At 37.7% G+C, this 14,927-nt stretch overlaps 1 protein-coding gene across 2 annotated transcripts in view; it reads left to right on the top strand.

Annotated features, from left to right (window-relative positions):
* The window catches only part of LOC121525010 (rab GTPase-activating protein 1), a 127,509-nt gene that overhangs the window by 70,119 nt on the left and 42,463 nt on the right, over positions 1-14,927 (top strand). For both annotated transcript variants that reach the window (XM_041810695.1, XM_041810694.1), the window contains one exon: positions 13,264-13,377. In XM_041810695.1, the coding sequence (XP_041666629.1) occupies positions 13,264-13,377 (114 nt within the window). The remainder of the gene's footprint in view (positions 1-13,263; positions 13,378-14,927) is intronic.

Raw genomic sequence — 14,927 nt, 5'->3', positions numbered from 1 at the left:
GGTGATGGTTCTCGACTGGTCTAGTCTCAGGACCCACCACTTTCTTCAATGACGAAGCGTGACCCGAACTTCCAAAAATGTTGAACGTTGAATGTTCATTTAAAAAACAATTTTAAAGTTTAAATTTTGAATGGAACGAAATACATGGTCTAAAAAAGTCTGACAGGTTTTACACACCATTTCCCCACAACTCCCTGTAAATTTTTTCAAATTTACAGAAATCTTGAGAAATTATTTCACTAGAGTTGGACAACAGTTTTGTAATTGCAAGTTTTGGAGAAAGTGAGTTGAAATGTTGAGAAAATATATAAATTTACTTACAGTAAAAAATAATGTTTAGATACATGTCAAGCAGAAGGCTTTTCCTGGACTTTTTGTCTCTTTTTTTTCCCAGACTCACATTCACGATCCGCTGAAAACAACTCTACAAACCACCTTTGTGTTCCAACTGACCAGTTGAGAACCACAGATTTAGACAGTATTTCTCTTTTTCTAATGATATTTTAATCGGTTCGCTGACATTTTATTCCAATAAACCACTTCTACAGAAACATAGAGACCAAGTCTATCACCGTATCACAATTGAAAACTTACTTTTAAGATAACAACATATGATACCTTTCGGTGTTTAATATCATGGCTGCCAAATTTTAAGTCCTATATCCCCAATCAGGATAATTCCTTCTTTTTTACTGTCAAAAAATGGCAGGTTTTGGTTCAAATCTTGACTGAATAAATGTTTTTTGAAGATTCTGTACTTTTCAATGCTGTGCATCATTAAAATACTGGAAATTGTATCGTTTTAAAGCACCCCAAAGTCTTGAAAAATTTGACAACCTTCTTCTTGCTTTTTAGACAAACAGCTTTACATTAATCACCTCTACCTGGGCTTAGACTATATAGATGTGAAAAGCTGAGTACTTTTGTTAAAAGTGAGGTTTTGCTTAATGTATATAAAGATGAAATGTTTTTCGATTTGCAAAGATAAAAAACACATGGAATAGACTGTTTTTGTTATTTAAATGAGGGTATAAAATGTGTAAAAGGCTATTATTTAAAACCTTGAACGTGTTGTGTTGTCAGTAAAAATGTTCTATGGTAAACAGAAACAAAATTATCCTCCTCCAACTGAATAGAGGTTGGCTATTGTAGCTTTGGGGATAGATTGTACAGTTCTGTACAGCCTCACATAGTGCACTTTAACACACAAACATACTACCACCCACCCATCCAATGGTATTTCCTTATCCGTCTTTTAATCGGTATTTCTTCTTTGTTTTCAAAAGTCTGTAAATAGGCCACACCAAACCCCCGCTAATGGCTGACTCATGACCCAGCTGTTCTGAGGAGCACATTATTCTCCCATTAAGATCAAACTGACCAGTTTAACAACTCTGTCTGGACGTGTCCCAAAAGACACTGCACATGTTTTTGTCCACCATGAATGCTGAAAATGAACAATGCTTTGTTTGCTAATTTAAAATTAAGAAAGTAAAGCCACTAAAGTGTTTGATAATCAATGTGATTTTTTCACGAATCAAGGTTGTTGGAGTTGTAAAAGGGTTTTTTGCAAGATTCAAGCTTTTGTGAGAGACAATTTTGGAATGATGGAAAAAGTCAGACATGTTTAGTTTTGTAATCATGAAAGTGGGGTCCATGTGACAAGTAAGATATTTTTCATTACATGATGCTTTGTAGGTGTCAGGCCTATATGGTGTTATAAAATGCTGTGTACATGTACTGATTAAATAAATGTGATGTTATTTCAATGGATTAATTCTTCCTTGCATACTTTTAGATGTATGTATGTTCTACATTTCTTACTCACCACCTTCACACATTTTAAATCTTCTTTTTAAAGTAGTTTCAGTTTTCAGTTATATTCACTGACTTGTGAGAGGAGACTTGGCTAAGCATGCTGGCAAAAGATTAAATATCTGTGTTGATAAGAGATTTAAGCTTTACACAACCACAACATTTCCAGTGTCTGGTATGTTTTGGTGTTGATCATTGCTGATAAAAATAAATGGTTTCTCTAATAAACTACACTGAAACAACACCATATTAGTTCAAGCAGCTTCTCAGCTAAGAGAAAGCGCTGCCAGACCTGCAGTAAGAAATGTTAGTGGAAAATAAACCCATAAATGTAGGCCATTGTATTTTAGGTAGTGTTAGTTCCTGAGGTTGTCATTTCGATTTACATCGTCCTCTCCTCTGTCCGTCTGTCATTTCTGTTATGATCAGATTCATATTTCCCCTTCTCTCCTGGCACTGAAGAAGCACATTCAGTGCACAAATGGCACAAAAAGTAGGGCATGAGACGGCGATTAAGATTTAATGCCGGATGATGCTAAGGTGAAGAAACAGAGCCATGGGTTGCTCAAGCATACGAACGGTTAATGGCTGTTTAAAACAAAAGAGAGACTGAGGAAATTGCTGAATTTAAGGAGTATTTCCTTTAGGGCAATGTTTACCAAGTGAGGGTTGGGACCCCCAGAGGGGTCTCGAGACACTGAGACGTTGCAGGATTTGAAATGATTTAAAGTGGTATATTTGTCCATTATTGTAAAAGAAATATCCTTGAAATGAGATCAATTTAGAATAAAACACAGTAATCTTGTGAGATTTGTGCTTACATGAAGGTAATGTTTAAAAAAAAACTTCCTAAAATGTGAATTTGCAAAAGATGTTGTCTGTGCAAAATCATATGCTTTAATCACCTGCAGTGTCAGTGGGGATCTCTGGTCTCTGATGCAGTTATTTAGGGGGTCACAGGCTGAAACGTTTGGGAACCCCTGCCTTAGGGATGCACAGTATCGTCAGCAAAATACTGGTGTTGGCAGATAAAAGCCAAAAAACATAATCATCGATATTATTGAATATTTCTGCCAACATTAACTGCTGGTATATCAGCAAAATATATGAATGTACCACAGTGTATCACCTCGTAGCAGGGGCTCACAAACTTTTCTACAAGGCCCCCTTTTGCAGATGGTAATATTTTTAAGCTCCTCACCCATCACCTTGCAAACACAATGGATTTTATCTGTCATCAGGCAAGTCCATTTTGCAGAGCTTTAAGCTGACATGTTTGTTCTTGAGCAGAGAATGACTGGACCAATCAGCGCTATTTCAGAAGAAAAAGGTAGTAGCCACAGGTGTAGTTTAGTTTACTGCAAGCCTGTAAACAATGGCTGCTGGTGTAGGGATTAGCCTGCTGTAGTAGCAGTTTTATCAGAACTAGACAACATTTCTTAATCAAAGGGAGTGCAAAGAGAAGGTGCTTTTGCTTCCCGGCCAGATAATGATAGGGAACTCCATGTAAAGCTCTTACTGTTTAGTTTACTCCTTGGTGGTGGTGCCAGTCCCCTACATCATCTGTTTTGTTGCTCTGGTTACTCTGTGGTGAATAAGACTGGCAGGATGTTCAGGCATTTAACATGTGAAATACCTAAATGGATGTGAAATATATCTAATGCCATGGATATGTGAAGCAGTCTACACATCAACACATCTTTACACATACATGTAAACATACGTATCTCAAAATCCACAAAAAACCTATCCTCCACAGTTAGGTTGTAGCAGAAGGAGCCTGAACTCTCCTCATTACCTACCATTTCCCAGATAAAGCTAAGGGTGAGATTTGACTTATCATATTTTCTTGCCTTTGTTTTAGTAGTTGTGACATCTGGTACAGATTCATTGCTAACTCTACATTTTCCCAAAAGCTCTCTTACAAAATTTGACATCCTTTGTTGGCAGTGCAAAATAGCATGCATTGTTTTATGTGGCTTCGTCCAGCCCCCCTGTAATAGCTTCAGTTCCCTCCCCAGGGAGTATTGGCCGCACTTTGGGACCCACTGCCTGAGATGCAGCGTTAAGTTAGCAGCACTTTAAGTGGAACCAACAGACCTTCCTTTTTTCTAATGCTCATTTCTCAGTTTAATTTCTCACACCTTTAAAGCACTTTATCAGGATTGTAAAATATGAGCTTCACAAAAAAGCTCTCATAAAGGCTCTTGAAGCATACAATGTGCTTGTAATAAAAAAAACCCTACTGTTTTATTACTGAATAATGGTAGATTTGTAAAGAATATATTATTCATGGTAGAATCAAATGTTGTCTGTCTTGCATTATATCTGTCTATAAAACACATGAAACAGGAAAAAAGTGTGTATATCATTGCCAGTATCGTCTCAGCCAAAACAGTTTTTAAGTATCAACATGGCAGATATTGTCCAAAAAAATCAATATTGTTCCCCTCTAACTTCCCTTATGAAAAACAAATAAAGTCTTCCTCTTTGTTTGTGATTACAATTTATGTCTAGACTTTGCTAAAACATAACTAAGACTTTAGAAAGCTTTTAATTTTCTTTCTCATTCATATTTCTTTAGTAAATTTAAATCCAGTGTAAGTGTGGCTCTCACGTCTGTTCAGGTTGAAGCGTTCACATCAGGCTTGATAGATTTCAGCCCGTTTTTGTCTCCTGGCATCTCAGCAGGCTGCTTTTGGACTAAAGAAAGAATAACAGAGTGACATGTCAGCTATTGTGTTGAGTCAGAGAAAATCAGGGACATAAACAATAGACGGCTCGCTACGCAGCCTTCCCACGGAAGCACTGCTCCGGTACCTTATTCCCAGCTATAGACACACACACACACACACACACACACACACACACACACACAGAATCTTTGCCATTTTTGGCTTACAGCACTTTGATTGTGTGTCTATACAAAGAAAATATTTGGTCTTTCATTCAGATATTGCCCTCAAATACCTTGTCAGTTACTTGTCAGACTTTGACAGTGTTCAGAAACTAGCATAATGTTTGTTTTGTCACTTTATTTCAATTTGAGCATGAGTAGCTTTAGCTGATGCAGCTAGTTTGGCTGCAGTAAGAACAGAGGGAAGTTTAAAGGGAGGGGAGATGGCTTGTGACTATTTGAAGTGATCTAAAGTATGTCTTATATTTTAAGGCTTATATGGTGTTAGAAATAACAAGGGCTGTCAAAATTGATCAAGTTAATCGTGACCAGTTAAGGTCCACTATTATTGCACTATTTTATTAATCGATTTATCTCATGCTTTATTGTCCCTTTCAACACAATTTGGTTAGGCCATGTCAGCATCTCCCTACAGCCACAGTGATGTTAAACAAGTCCACCAAATCTCCTTAATGTCTCATTTCACCTTAAAAACTCACAAACAGATCAGATGACAAAAATCATCTAAACTCTTATAGTACTAGTAGTAATGTACTCTTATTTCATTCTCAATCCATAACGAGCTTCTTTTTCTGTGGTTAAGTCCTTGCTATCATCTTCACTCTACGTATAAAAGCAGGTATGTATCCAAACAGGACGTCAAATACCCTTAGTGTAAGATAGTAAAATCAAAGATGACACAAAAACAGTTTAAAATACAAGATATTGGGATTTTAAAATGTTCTAAAAAGGGTGGGATTGCGGTTAACTACAGTAATCTGACTTTAATGCCGATTAAAAAATTTGATATTTTGATAGTGCTATAAATAATGCAATTGAACTTTAAAGCTTTAAACTGATGTATATCCTTCTATGATGCATCGTTTTACTAAAATGCCCCCCCTCCCAAAAAAAGCAAGTCCTTTACAACAAAATGCACCCATTTTGCAGATTCATTTACAGGCACATCTAACAGATTAATTGCACACAAAGTGAAAAGTTCAAAACATTTGTTGATCTCTGTGATAACAGCTTACAGCTCACAAAAAATCATTATCTCAAAATACCAGAATACTATAAAACTATCTAATAGAGGATTTGCACATAAATGTTGACCTTCTTGATAAAAAAGTTAATTTATGCACTCAGTACTTGGCTGGGCTCCCCTTGCATGAATTACTGCATCTATGTGATGTGGCATGGAGACAGTCAGTTTGTCTGTATTGTTGAGTCTGATGTCTCTCATCTTCCTCTTGACAGTACCTCAGAAATGCTGTTTGACAGTCCCTTGAAAGCTGCATTCATCCCTGTTGCACCTTTTCTTACATTTTTCTTGTCCAGTCAGCTTACCGTGAATATGCTTTGAAACAGCCCCTGAGAACAGCCTGCCCTTTCACCAATGACCATCTGTGGCTTACCCCCTTGTGGAGGGAGTGAATGATTCTCTTTTGGACAACTGTCAAGTCAGCAGTATTCCCCATGATTGTAGTTGTGTGTACCAAACCAGATTGAGAGAATAAAGGCTCAGGAAACCTGAGCGATAAATCTAGGATAAAGGTTAACCCTTTTGAATTAGATTTAAAAAAAAAACTGTTCTTTGATCGTCAGTTTTTGAGATGCTTCATATTGAATGTCATAAAATCAACCTAATTTCCCTAGAGTTAATCAATTTTGGAGCAAGAGCAGTTTGCTCTAGGCTTGCATAAACTTGAAAATGTGAGTCTGGATCCTTCAGATTTTCACAAATATGGCAAAAGTACATCTAAAACATTTTTGACCTATACTCATTTTTTAAACCAATACTTTGTAAGTTATGCAGACAAGAATATATATATATTTTTTAGTTTACTTAAAGATACAAGTGGGTCTTAATTACCTTTTGAAAAAGCCAGGGTAGCCAGGAGCCTTCCTTGTATCTAAACTTGTTGGGAAAAAATCGTGCATTAGTATTTCCTAAAATACTGAACTGTTCCTTTAAATGTTAACAATATGCCGATTATTCAGTAGTACAGTTTTAGGGGAGAAATCATACTTCAAGTCCATATTGGTTTGGTGTTAAAGTACCCCCTAAATATGTAGTTATGTACCACTTTTGTTTTTGACATTTTCATGAAGATTTATGGTCACAAACCCCTCTCTTCTCTCCTTTTGACTTGTTTAATGTTTCTCTTTTACTTCCGACCACTATTCTGAGACACTGGTCATGTTTTCTCTCCCCTCTCACGCTACCCTCATTATAATCCCTGCTTTAACTGAACAGACAGACGGACAGCGAGGAAGCTAATTGGCCATTATGTCAGAGGTCTTTGTACATGCTCTCAGCACTTCAGATAAGTATCGCTAAGTGGTGCTTGTATAAACATGGATCCTTATCATTCACTGAGAGACTGGAGCCCTTTGTAATGGGCCCTTCACACTGGACTTACTAGCTCCACCTCGTAATATAAAACACCATTACTGATCATTTTTCTGTGAATTTACAGATTTCTGGTTGGCCTGTGTACATCTTCTTTTTACTGGCTGATGTTCAACTAGATCAATGTTATTAGTCATTCTAAGCCCATTCAGACCCTCAGGAAAATGTGGAGTAGCCTGAAATTAAGTTATCAGGTGTTTAAATGTTAAGTGTAATTTTTAGGATTAGTAAATCAGCTTTTTCTGTCATATGTAAAAACAACAAAAAAAGAAACTGTATTTTTGATGTAACTATGGCGCATTGACTTGATGAAAATATTAACACATTGTGTCCATCTTCTCAAGTTGTTGAAAGTGAAGCCAACAAAACGCCAAGATGAGTCTTGACAATGATGTCAATTGGGGCGGGGACATGCACACGAAGGATCTGACTTTTGAGCCATATTACTCATCTCCTGCCCCTTCTGTTAACCAAAACACTCATTCAGTTTACCAGTAAAACAGCATAGATCCCTCAGATGAGCTCAGTACACTGCAAAACAGCTTTGTATGTAGGTTCCACTCATGGAAATGGAAAGTTCAGCGAATCTTTTCTTTGTTCCTTCTCTACTCTGCTTTAAAGAAAAGTGAAGGAGCTGATGCTGTGAACAGAGCTGTTAATCATGATGCTATATCCACTCTTTTTGGCATCAAGTGACTTAATAAATCTTCTCTGAAAAGTTAAAGCTCAGAAATAAATCAGTATGATTTGAACTAACTTAAGAAACAGAATCCATGTTGGGGAAAACTGACATATATTTAAAGGAGCTTATAAGCTGTACTGCATTTTCTCATCAGGGGGCACTTCAAATGTTTTGTATATAGAGGAGCGATTTCTCCAAAAATCTAGTCTGCATAAATGGATAATATTTTTCAGATACTTTCAACTGGTAGATGCAGGTGATATAGATATTAAGATATTAAAACCTCAACAAAGACTAGTTAACTTTCCTAAGAATTACATCCAAACAAGGTTGTGTCTAAGTTAGGGCCTGTGTCAAAAGCTGGCACTTTTCATGCTGGTAGTGCTCACAACCTAAGTAAAAAAAAAAAAAAAAAAAAAAACACACATTCATAAATCCAAAGCCTTCACTGGGAGAGGGAGAGATGGTGTTATGTTTTAACAAGTGATCATGTTAACTAGTGACTTTTCAGCTGAAAGTGTGAGCGGTTATTGTAGTAACAACATTCTTACAACACTGGACATATTCATATGAATTATATGAAATACTAGACAACAGAGCTGTTTGAGTTTTTGATATCCATTATTAACCCAAATACATCTGATGTGTAGTCACCAGTTAACATGGTCACTCATTAAACTGTAACACCAGTCTTTGACGTGAAGGAGACGATAAATCCTGTTATTTCTCATGCCCGTGCTGGTCAGCAGTTGTTGGCAGATAATCTACCTGTTCTTTACTCATAGTGAAAGTGTCTGTATGATGTAAATTTTGGCATATGAAGCATTCCTGAAGTAGGCTATGTTACTTTAGCACCCTTAGGATATATGTCAGGTTAGGCGTCCTCTTACCTAGGATTATAGAATTCTTAGTTACTCTTAAACTTTTCTTTGGAGAAAACAAGCTGGGCTGAGTAACTCAAGGCTCCATAGACAGTACAGGCAGTCTGTAAGTATGCCAGACACAGCACAATAAACATTACAGCACAGCATACAAGCCACACACCTCCTGCTGTATATGTGATGGAAACAGCACACAGTGGGAATAGCTTGTAAGGAGTCTTCTGTTGAAAATGCACTCGGGATGTAATAAAGTATGTTTTAGAATATTGATTCTTTGACATTTTTAATCCATTCAGAATCACAGAAATTAACATATGTGATTCTGACGTGAATCAGTGATCTGAACAGCTGATGCCAAGGATGTAAATTTCCCCCTAACGGAGGAGGGTGCTTAGTGCTGAAAATGCTGAAATGTAGTAGTTGCTTTATATTGAAAATAAGTGCTGTCAGCATAAACACACTGCCTGTGGACAAGGGCCATTAACCTCTCAGTTATGCATTATTTGGTATTTCTGGTTAAATCATGTAAGACATTTCCAAAACACCAAGTTTCAGTTAACAATTGGGAAGTACAGCCCCAGTTCCCTAAAAAGTTGGGACATTGTGCATAATGTGGAGGAAAAACAGAATGGCTTTAAAAACATTGAAACCTGTTTTTTTTTACCCAGCCTTTCATTCTAACAGTTGTGGCATGTTTCACCTGGTGTTTTCTTTTAGCTTTGATCAGCTTTTCCAGTTTTTTGTTGCCTCTGTCTCAACTTTTTTGGAAGGTTTTGCAAGTGGAAAATTCAGAATGAATGTATACTTTTTCCATAAATAATAATACATTTTCTAGTTATAACATTTGACATCTTGTCAGGTACTATTTTATATTAGAACTGGGTTTAAATACGACACTGCACATATTTTTTTTCTTTCCTTTAACATACCCCAACCTTTTAGGAAATGGGGTTGTAAAATTTCCATGATAGTCTTGCGAAACATAGTTTTTACACACTATTGCTAAAAGACTGATAAAATAATTGATTTCTCTGTTAAAGGGGACATATCATGAATACTTACTGAGTGTTTTGTACCTTTTTTTGGTTATGTGGATTGTCCATTGACCCACTAGATGTAACATTAGCCAACCCGGCGTTTTGCAAAAGGCTGTTTCGATCTGGTTTACACATGGTCAGAAACCTCCTCTGGTGCTTGATCCACATTGAGTTCTGATCAAAGTACAGCACAAATGTTTTATGCAGACCTTAGGGGGCTGTGTTAAAAAGAGAAAAAAGGGGTTTGCTATGTCACCTTTAATAGTTTTACTTCAGTCAAGTAGAATTCCATAACTTGTGGTTGAAGGACAATTGGAAGATATGTAAGCTAGCCTGTCTTACCAAAGGGTTACAGTATATTTAGAATGTAAGAACCATTGAACAGATCCCACTCTGACCAAAATGGAACAATCAACATTACTCACATCGAGTAAAGTCGTCTACACACACACATGCAGTAAAGGGTGTGGTGTATGTTTTGGAATGAACTTTAAATAAAACCCAGTTGTTGGTCTCTGATCCCCATTAGCTCACTTTGTTTCATCATTCCTTTCTTCCTGTATTTTTTTTGTTACTCTGGAATTATTTTTGTTTCCCTCTCTTCCTCAGTGGAAGATTGAAGAGAAACCTTGAAAAAGTGAGAGGGCGGGACTTAATAGTTGTGCTCGCAGAGAGACCAAGAAGGGCTATTAGCTACAAAAAAGTCATTTCTAAAGGTCTAGTGATTACAATTAAGGGATTTCTTGTAGCATTAGTTTGTATCCTCTTTGACCATGAGCTGGAAGGATGGCTTTAATAACAGAGATTTAAAGTCCCTGCAGGGATTAATGCTAAGCCTCAGTCTTTCACCAGTGACTTTGAGAAAGACATAGGATGCTGACAGTCTCAAGGAGTGCTTTGTGTTATGGAAGCAATTTAAGAATTTATGACTTTAAAACTTAAAAAACTGACCTACTATCTACCCCAACCTTAGAGCCACTTCCCTCAGTCATACAGTAAAAATTTCTTTAAATGTGTGTTTGATTTGTCATGTCACACCCACACTGAGTTGGAGTAACATTACTTATTTACAGTCTGTTTGTTTTAAATACAATGATCATTAATAATGAAGTGAGTGGTGATTAATCTTTTTTACTCTGTAGTCTGGAGGAGCTACCGCTCTGTGTGTGTGGTGTTCCCTCTATGTGGTGCGATGCTCTGTCATCACTGCAGAGGGATATCCCAGGGAAGTATGTTGCCTCAGGCTTGTTTATGTTCTCTGTGCAGTTGGAGTTATGGACATGCTGCTGTACTTACATGAATATATCCTCAACATGAACAGTCTCTTCTGTTCTTGTGCTCTTTTCTTTCATGGATGTGAACAGTTAAGCTCTGTGGATTGAAATGTAGGAGAAAGGAATCCCATATGACGTAGAACAAAGAGTCATAGGTCCTTCAGGATAACTGTAATCATGTGTATGACCACTCTGGTATTTTATGTCATTGTTGATGCAAAATGATAATCATCCATATTTCTCATTTGCATAATTGCTTTACAGTTAAGTTAATGTGTTGAACATCTTCAACATTATGTAACAGATAATGTATGGCAGCAGATGGCTGATGCAGCTCTTTTTTTAGAAGGTTTTGGTGTAAAATGAGACTTCTGCATCCTGCATCCAGTGTTTCTCTCTGCTTGAACAAGGTGCTCGATTTACAGTTACAGACTAATCTCTGAGCCTATCAGCAGTCACCGCCTTGTACCTCTGACAACAAAATTTCCTTTTCTATATGGCATTTTCATCTACAATATCAAGAGTGCCATTTCTCTCTTGGGTCACAACAACAACTGAAAAATTTCATCTGCAGTTCTGCCGTGAGGAAATCGTAGAGGTCCACAAAAACTGTCTGAACCTGACATGTAGAGCAGAACTGGGGGAATTCCCTCGATCAATAGAGCTCTTAAATTCCAAATTCACTTTGCGACAGCTGGCCCTGAATCCTACCACCACCCGGCCTTTCTGAGTTACATCCTAGAGACTGATCATCTGAAAAGCCCATTTTGACTGACTGAAGACCCTCAAAACTTGCCAGCTGGCTGACTCTCAGCCAGAACTGATGCTCTTAAACTGATCCAGTGCTTTCCAGTAATTTCTGCAGAAACAGGACCTTCAGTAGATTTCTGGACATCATTTGGTCAAAACTACTTCCTGTTCAAAGACGAGGCTGAGCTTTCAAACCGATCAGACCCAACTGATCCCAAACAAGTGGGAGAAACTTAAAATGCACTCACAACTGAAGCTTAGGTCTCAGGAGGTTATCATATGCAGCAGAAAGGAGGTTAAATGGGAAGGACAGCTTACTTCTTACATGGGATCCCTATTGAATATTCCTGCAGTAGCAACTATTTTTCCTGTGATCCACTTAAGAGAAATCAAGACTAAACATACATGATCAGATAATATCAGTTAGAAAAATAAGAACAAAAATTAAAAAAAAAACAAGTCTTCAGCACAATACATGATTAAAACAGTACTTCACAACATTAGTAATTCAGTGTCACGTGCTATTAAATGCTTAATATAGAGATGCACTGCTGCATTAGTTTAGCTATGAGCTCATAGCCCTGTGCTATTTCTGCCAGTAGTTCCACTTATCACAAACAATATCATATCAGTTTTAGGAGAAACAGTGCTCACACACAACAAAACAACACCCCCAGTCCTTCAAGCTATGCTAATGATAGGTCTTTACCTGTTCTAAAATGATTTTTATTCACACCTCCCACATCTCTTGCTATCCATATGAGTCAGCCATCCCTCCTACCCTCCAGACAGAAGCTCTCAGAGCTGATCAGCTCTGTTACAGGAAGGATTTGAGGTTATAAAAGGTGTTATAATGAAAGCAAACACTCCCTTATCAGTGCGGTATTATAGTGCATTGTCTAAGTGTCTGGTTTGTGTCTCAATTAAACCATTTACTTCTTGAAATAAGCCTGGAATCTATTTTCTTTTCTAGGACTGAATGTGATATGTCATAAAAGAACTCCTCAGGGAATAGCACAGATTTCTGTTTTTGTTTCTTCCACAGGAAAACATCACATGGATGGATTTTGCCAGCTTTTTTGATAATATTTTCGTCTTTTTTGGGGGCTGTTGATGTTCATAACATTATTATAGTTTGTTGGTAAACTGCTACCACTTGTAACAATATTTAGCAATGTTTATACTTCTGTGACAAGACATTTTCTTGTTTCACATTCTAAATTGGTTAAAATTAGATCAGAAATGTTCAGAGACAGGGAGATGTGTACAGTCTGTACTGCAGAAGAGAACACTCTGTGCCGCCAGTAATCATCCTGCCCCTTACTATAAATCTCACCAATGTGAACACTGACCACTGCTGGGCCCCTGAGGAATTTAAATCTAGTTGATGTCTAATAAAACTTGTTGTGGAATCTTTAAATGGTTTAATCTCTCTCTCTACTACACTCTTTCTAAACTTATCCCTCCCACTTTGACCCATTTGTCTCCCCCTCCTTCTTGTGTCATTGCTAGGAGTCCCCTCAGGACAGCGCCATCACCAGGGACATCAACAGGACATTCCCAGCTCACGACTACTTCAAAGACACTGGAGGAGATGGACAAGACTCTCTCTACAAGATCTGCAAGGTATGGCACACAAACACTAAATAAGGGATGTTTATACTACAGTTTTTAAGTCGACTAAGAGCTGTTATGAAAACGGTCATAAAGTACATAAATCTGCAGGTCCCTGATTGTTCTGCCATCTTTTCCACAGTAACTGCCTTAGAATTAAATACGCATCATTTCATCCTTCTGTAAATTTGTCATAGTTAATAACCTGTTGCTTTTTGACAATTTGAAACATTTTATTTGAAAGTCTTCTGTTAATTTCACTGAAAGTATGACCAATTAAATATGTGTAAACTTAAAAAGATTTGACTAATACCTCAAAACCCAGACTATAAGTCAAATCAGATGTGGCCTATTTTTAGGTGTCTTCGAGATGGAAAAAAGGTTTTAATCATCCTCCTGTGTGACAGTTTCTCCTGTGTTCAGCCAAATCCATAATGCTCAGTTTTTCTGCAGCTGCTCCCTCAAGTACCATCTTTTATCATTTAGATAAAAGTGTCTGTCATTAGACTGACAGACGCACTGCCGTCTTATCTGGTTACTTTCTGTATATAATTGAGGAATCTTTAATCAAACCAGCAGTCCACAACATTTATTTACTTAACAGAATACCAGTGTTTTATTACCTCCGCTAAGGAGGTTATGTGATTGGGTGGCTTTGTTCGTTTGTTCGTTTGTTTGTTAGCAACATAACTCAAAAAGTCTTGGACAGATTTTGATGAAATTTTCAGGAAATGTCAGAAATGGCATAAGGAAGAACTGATAAGATTTTGGGAGTGATCCGGATCACTGTCTGGATCCAGGAATTTTTTAAAGGATTTTGTGCTATTGGGAGATAGGGCTAATGGCAGAGGTCTGTGCTGTTATCACTTTACACCAGGAGATAGCGGACATGAGTAACTTATTCAAAGTTTTGGACTTTATAGACTTTGAAGGACATACTCCTGGTCAAGGAGATGAGTCGGAGCATAACAGAGAGAAAGACAGCGAATTGTAGCAAGAATACTCACAACGCTGGGAGGAATAGAGGGATGTTCACCCTCTGCCATGACTTCCAGTTGTCTAGTGAGACCATGGGTGCTTCCGCCATGGCAGTCCACACGTAGCGAAGCCAATGCTTTGCCTCACCGTGTCTCCACCCCACCGGGGAGGGAGTAATCGGCCAATTAGATTTTGGGAGTCATCCGGATCACTTTCTGGATCCAGTAATGTTTTTAAAGGATTCTTCACTATTGGAAGATAGGGCTGATGGCGGAGGTCCGCGCTCTCTGAGTGCTCTTCTAGTTTAAATATGTGATCATGGCAGGGTTTAGTCAAGTAAACGGCCCATTCCACATACATACTCGCATAATGGCTGGTGTCTTCTCATTGTTAGAAGTTGGTCTCAGACTGTGACAGAGAGCTCAGCAGTGCTCCTCTTCGCTTCCGTTTGTTGTGGGGACAAGTACTGCTTTTTTGAGAGCTAGAGCACTATTTGATCAAAACAGAGTTTAACTACTACCTATATGATTCAGAAAACAACAACACTTTCACAGAACTACTGAAAGCTGCGGCTAAACCAGAGT

This window comes from Cheilinus undulatus, linkage group 17, assembly GCF_018320785.1.
Source record: "Cheilinus undulatus linkage group 17, ASM1832078v1, whole genome shotgun sequence".
In the NCBI taxonomy this organism is placed as follows: domain Eukaryota; kingdom Metazoa; phylum Chordata; class Actinopteri; order Labriformes; family Labridae; genus Cheilinus; species Cheilinus undulatus.
Note: the sequence above shows the minus strand (reverse complement) of the source record. Positions and strands in the feature narration are given on the sequence as shown.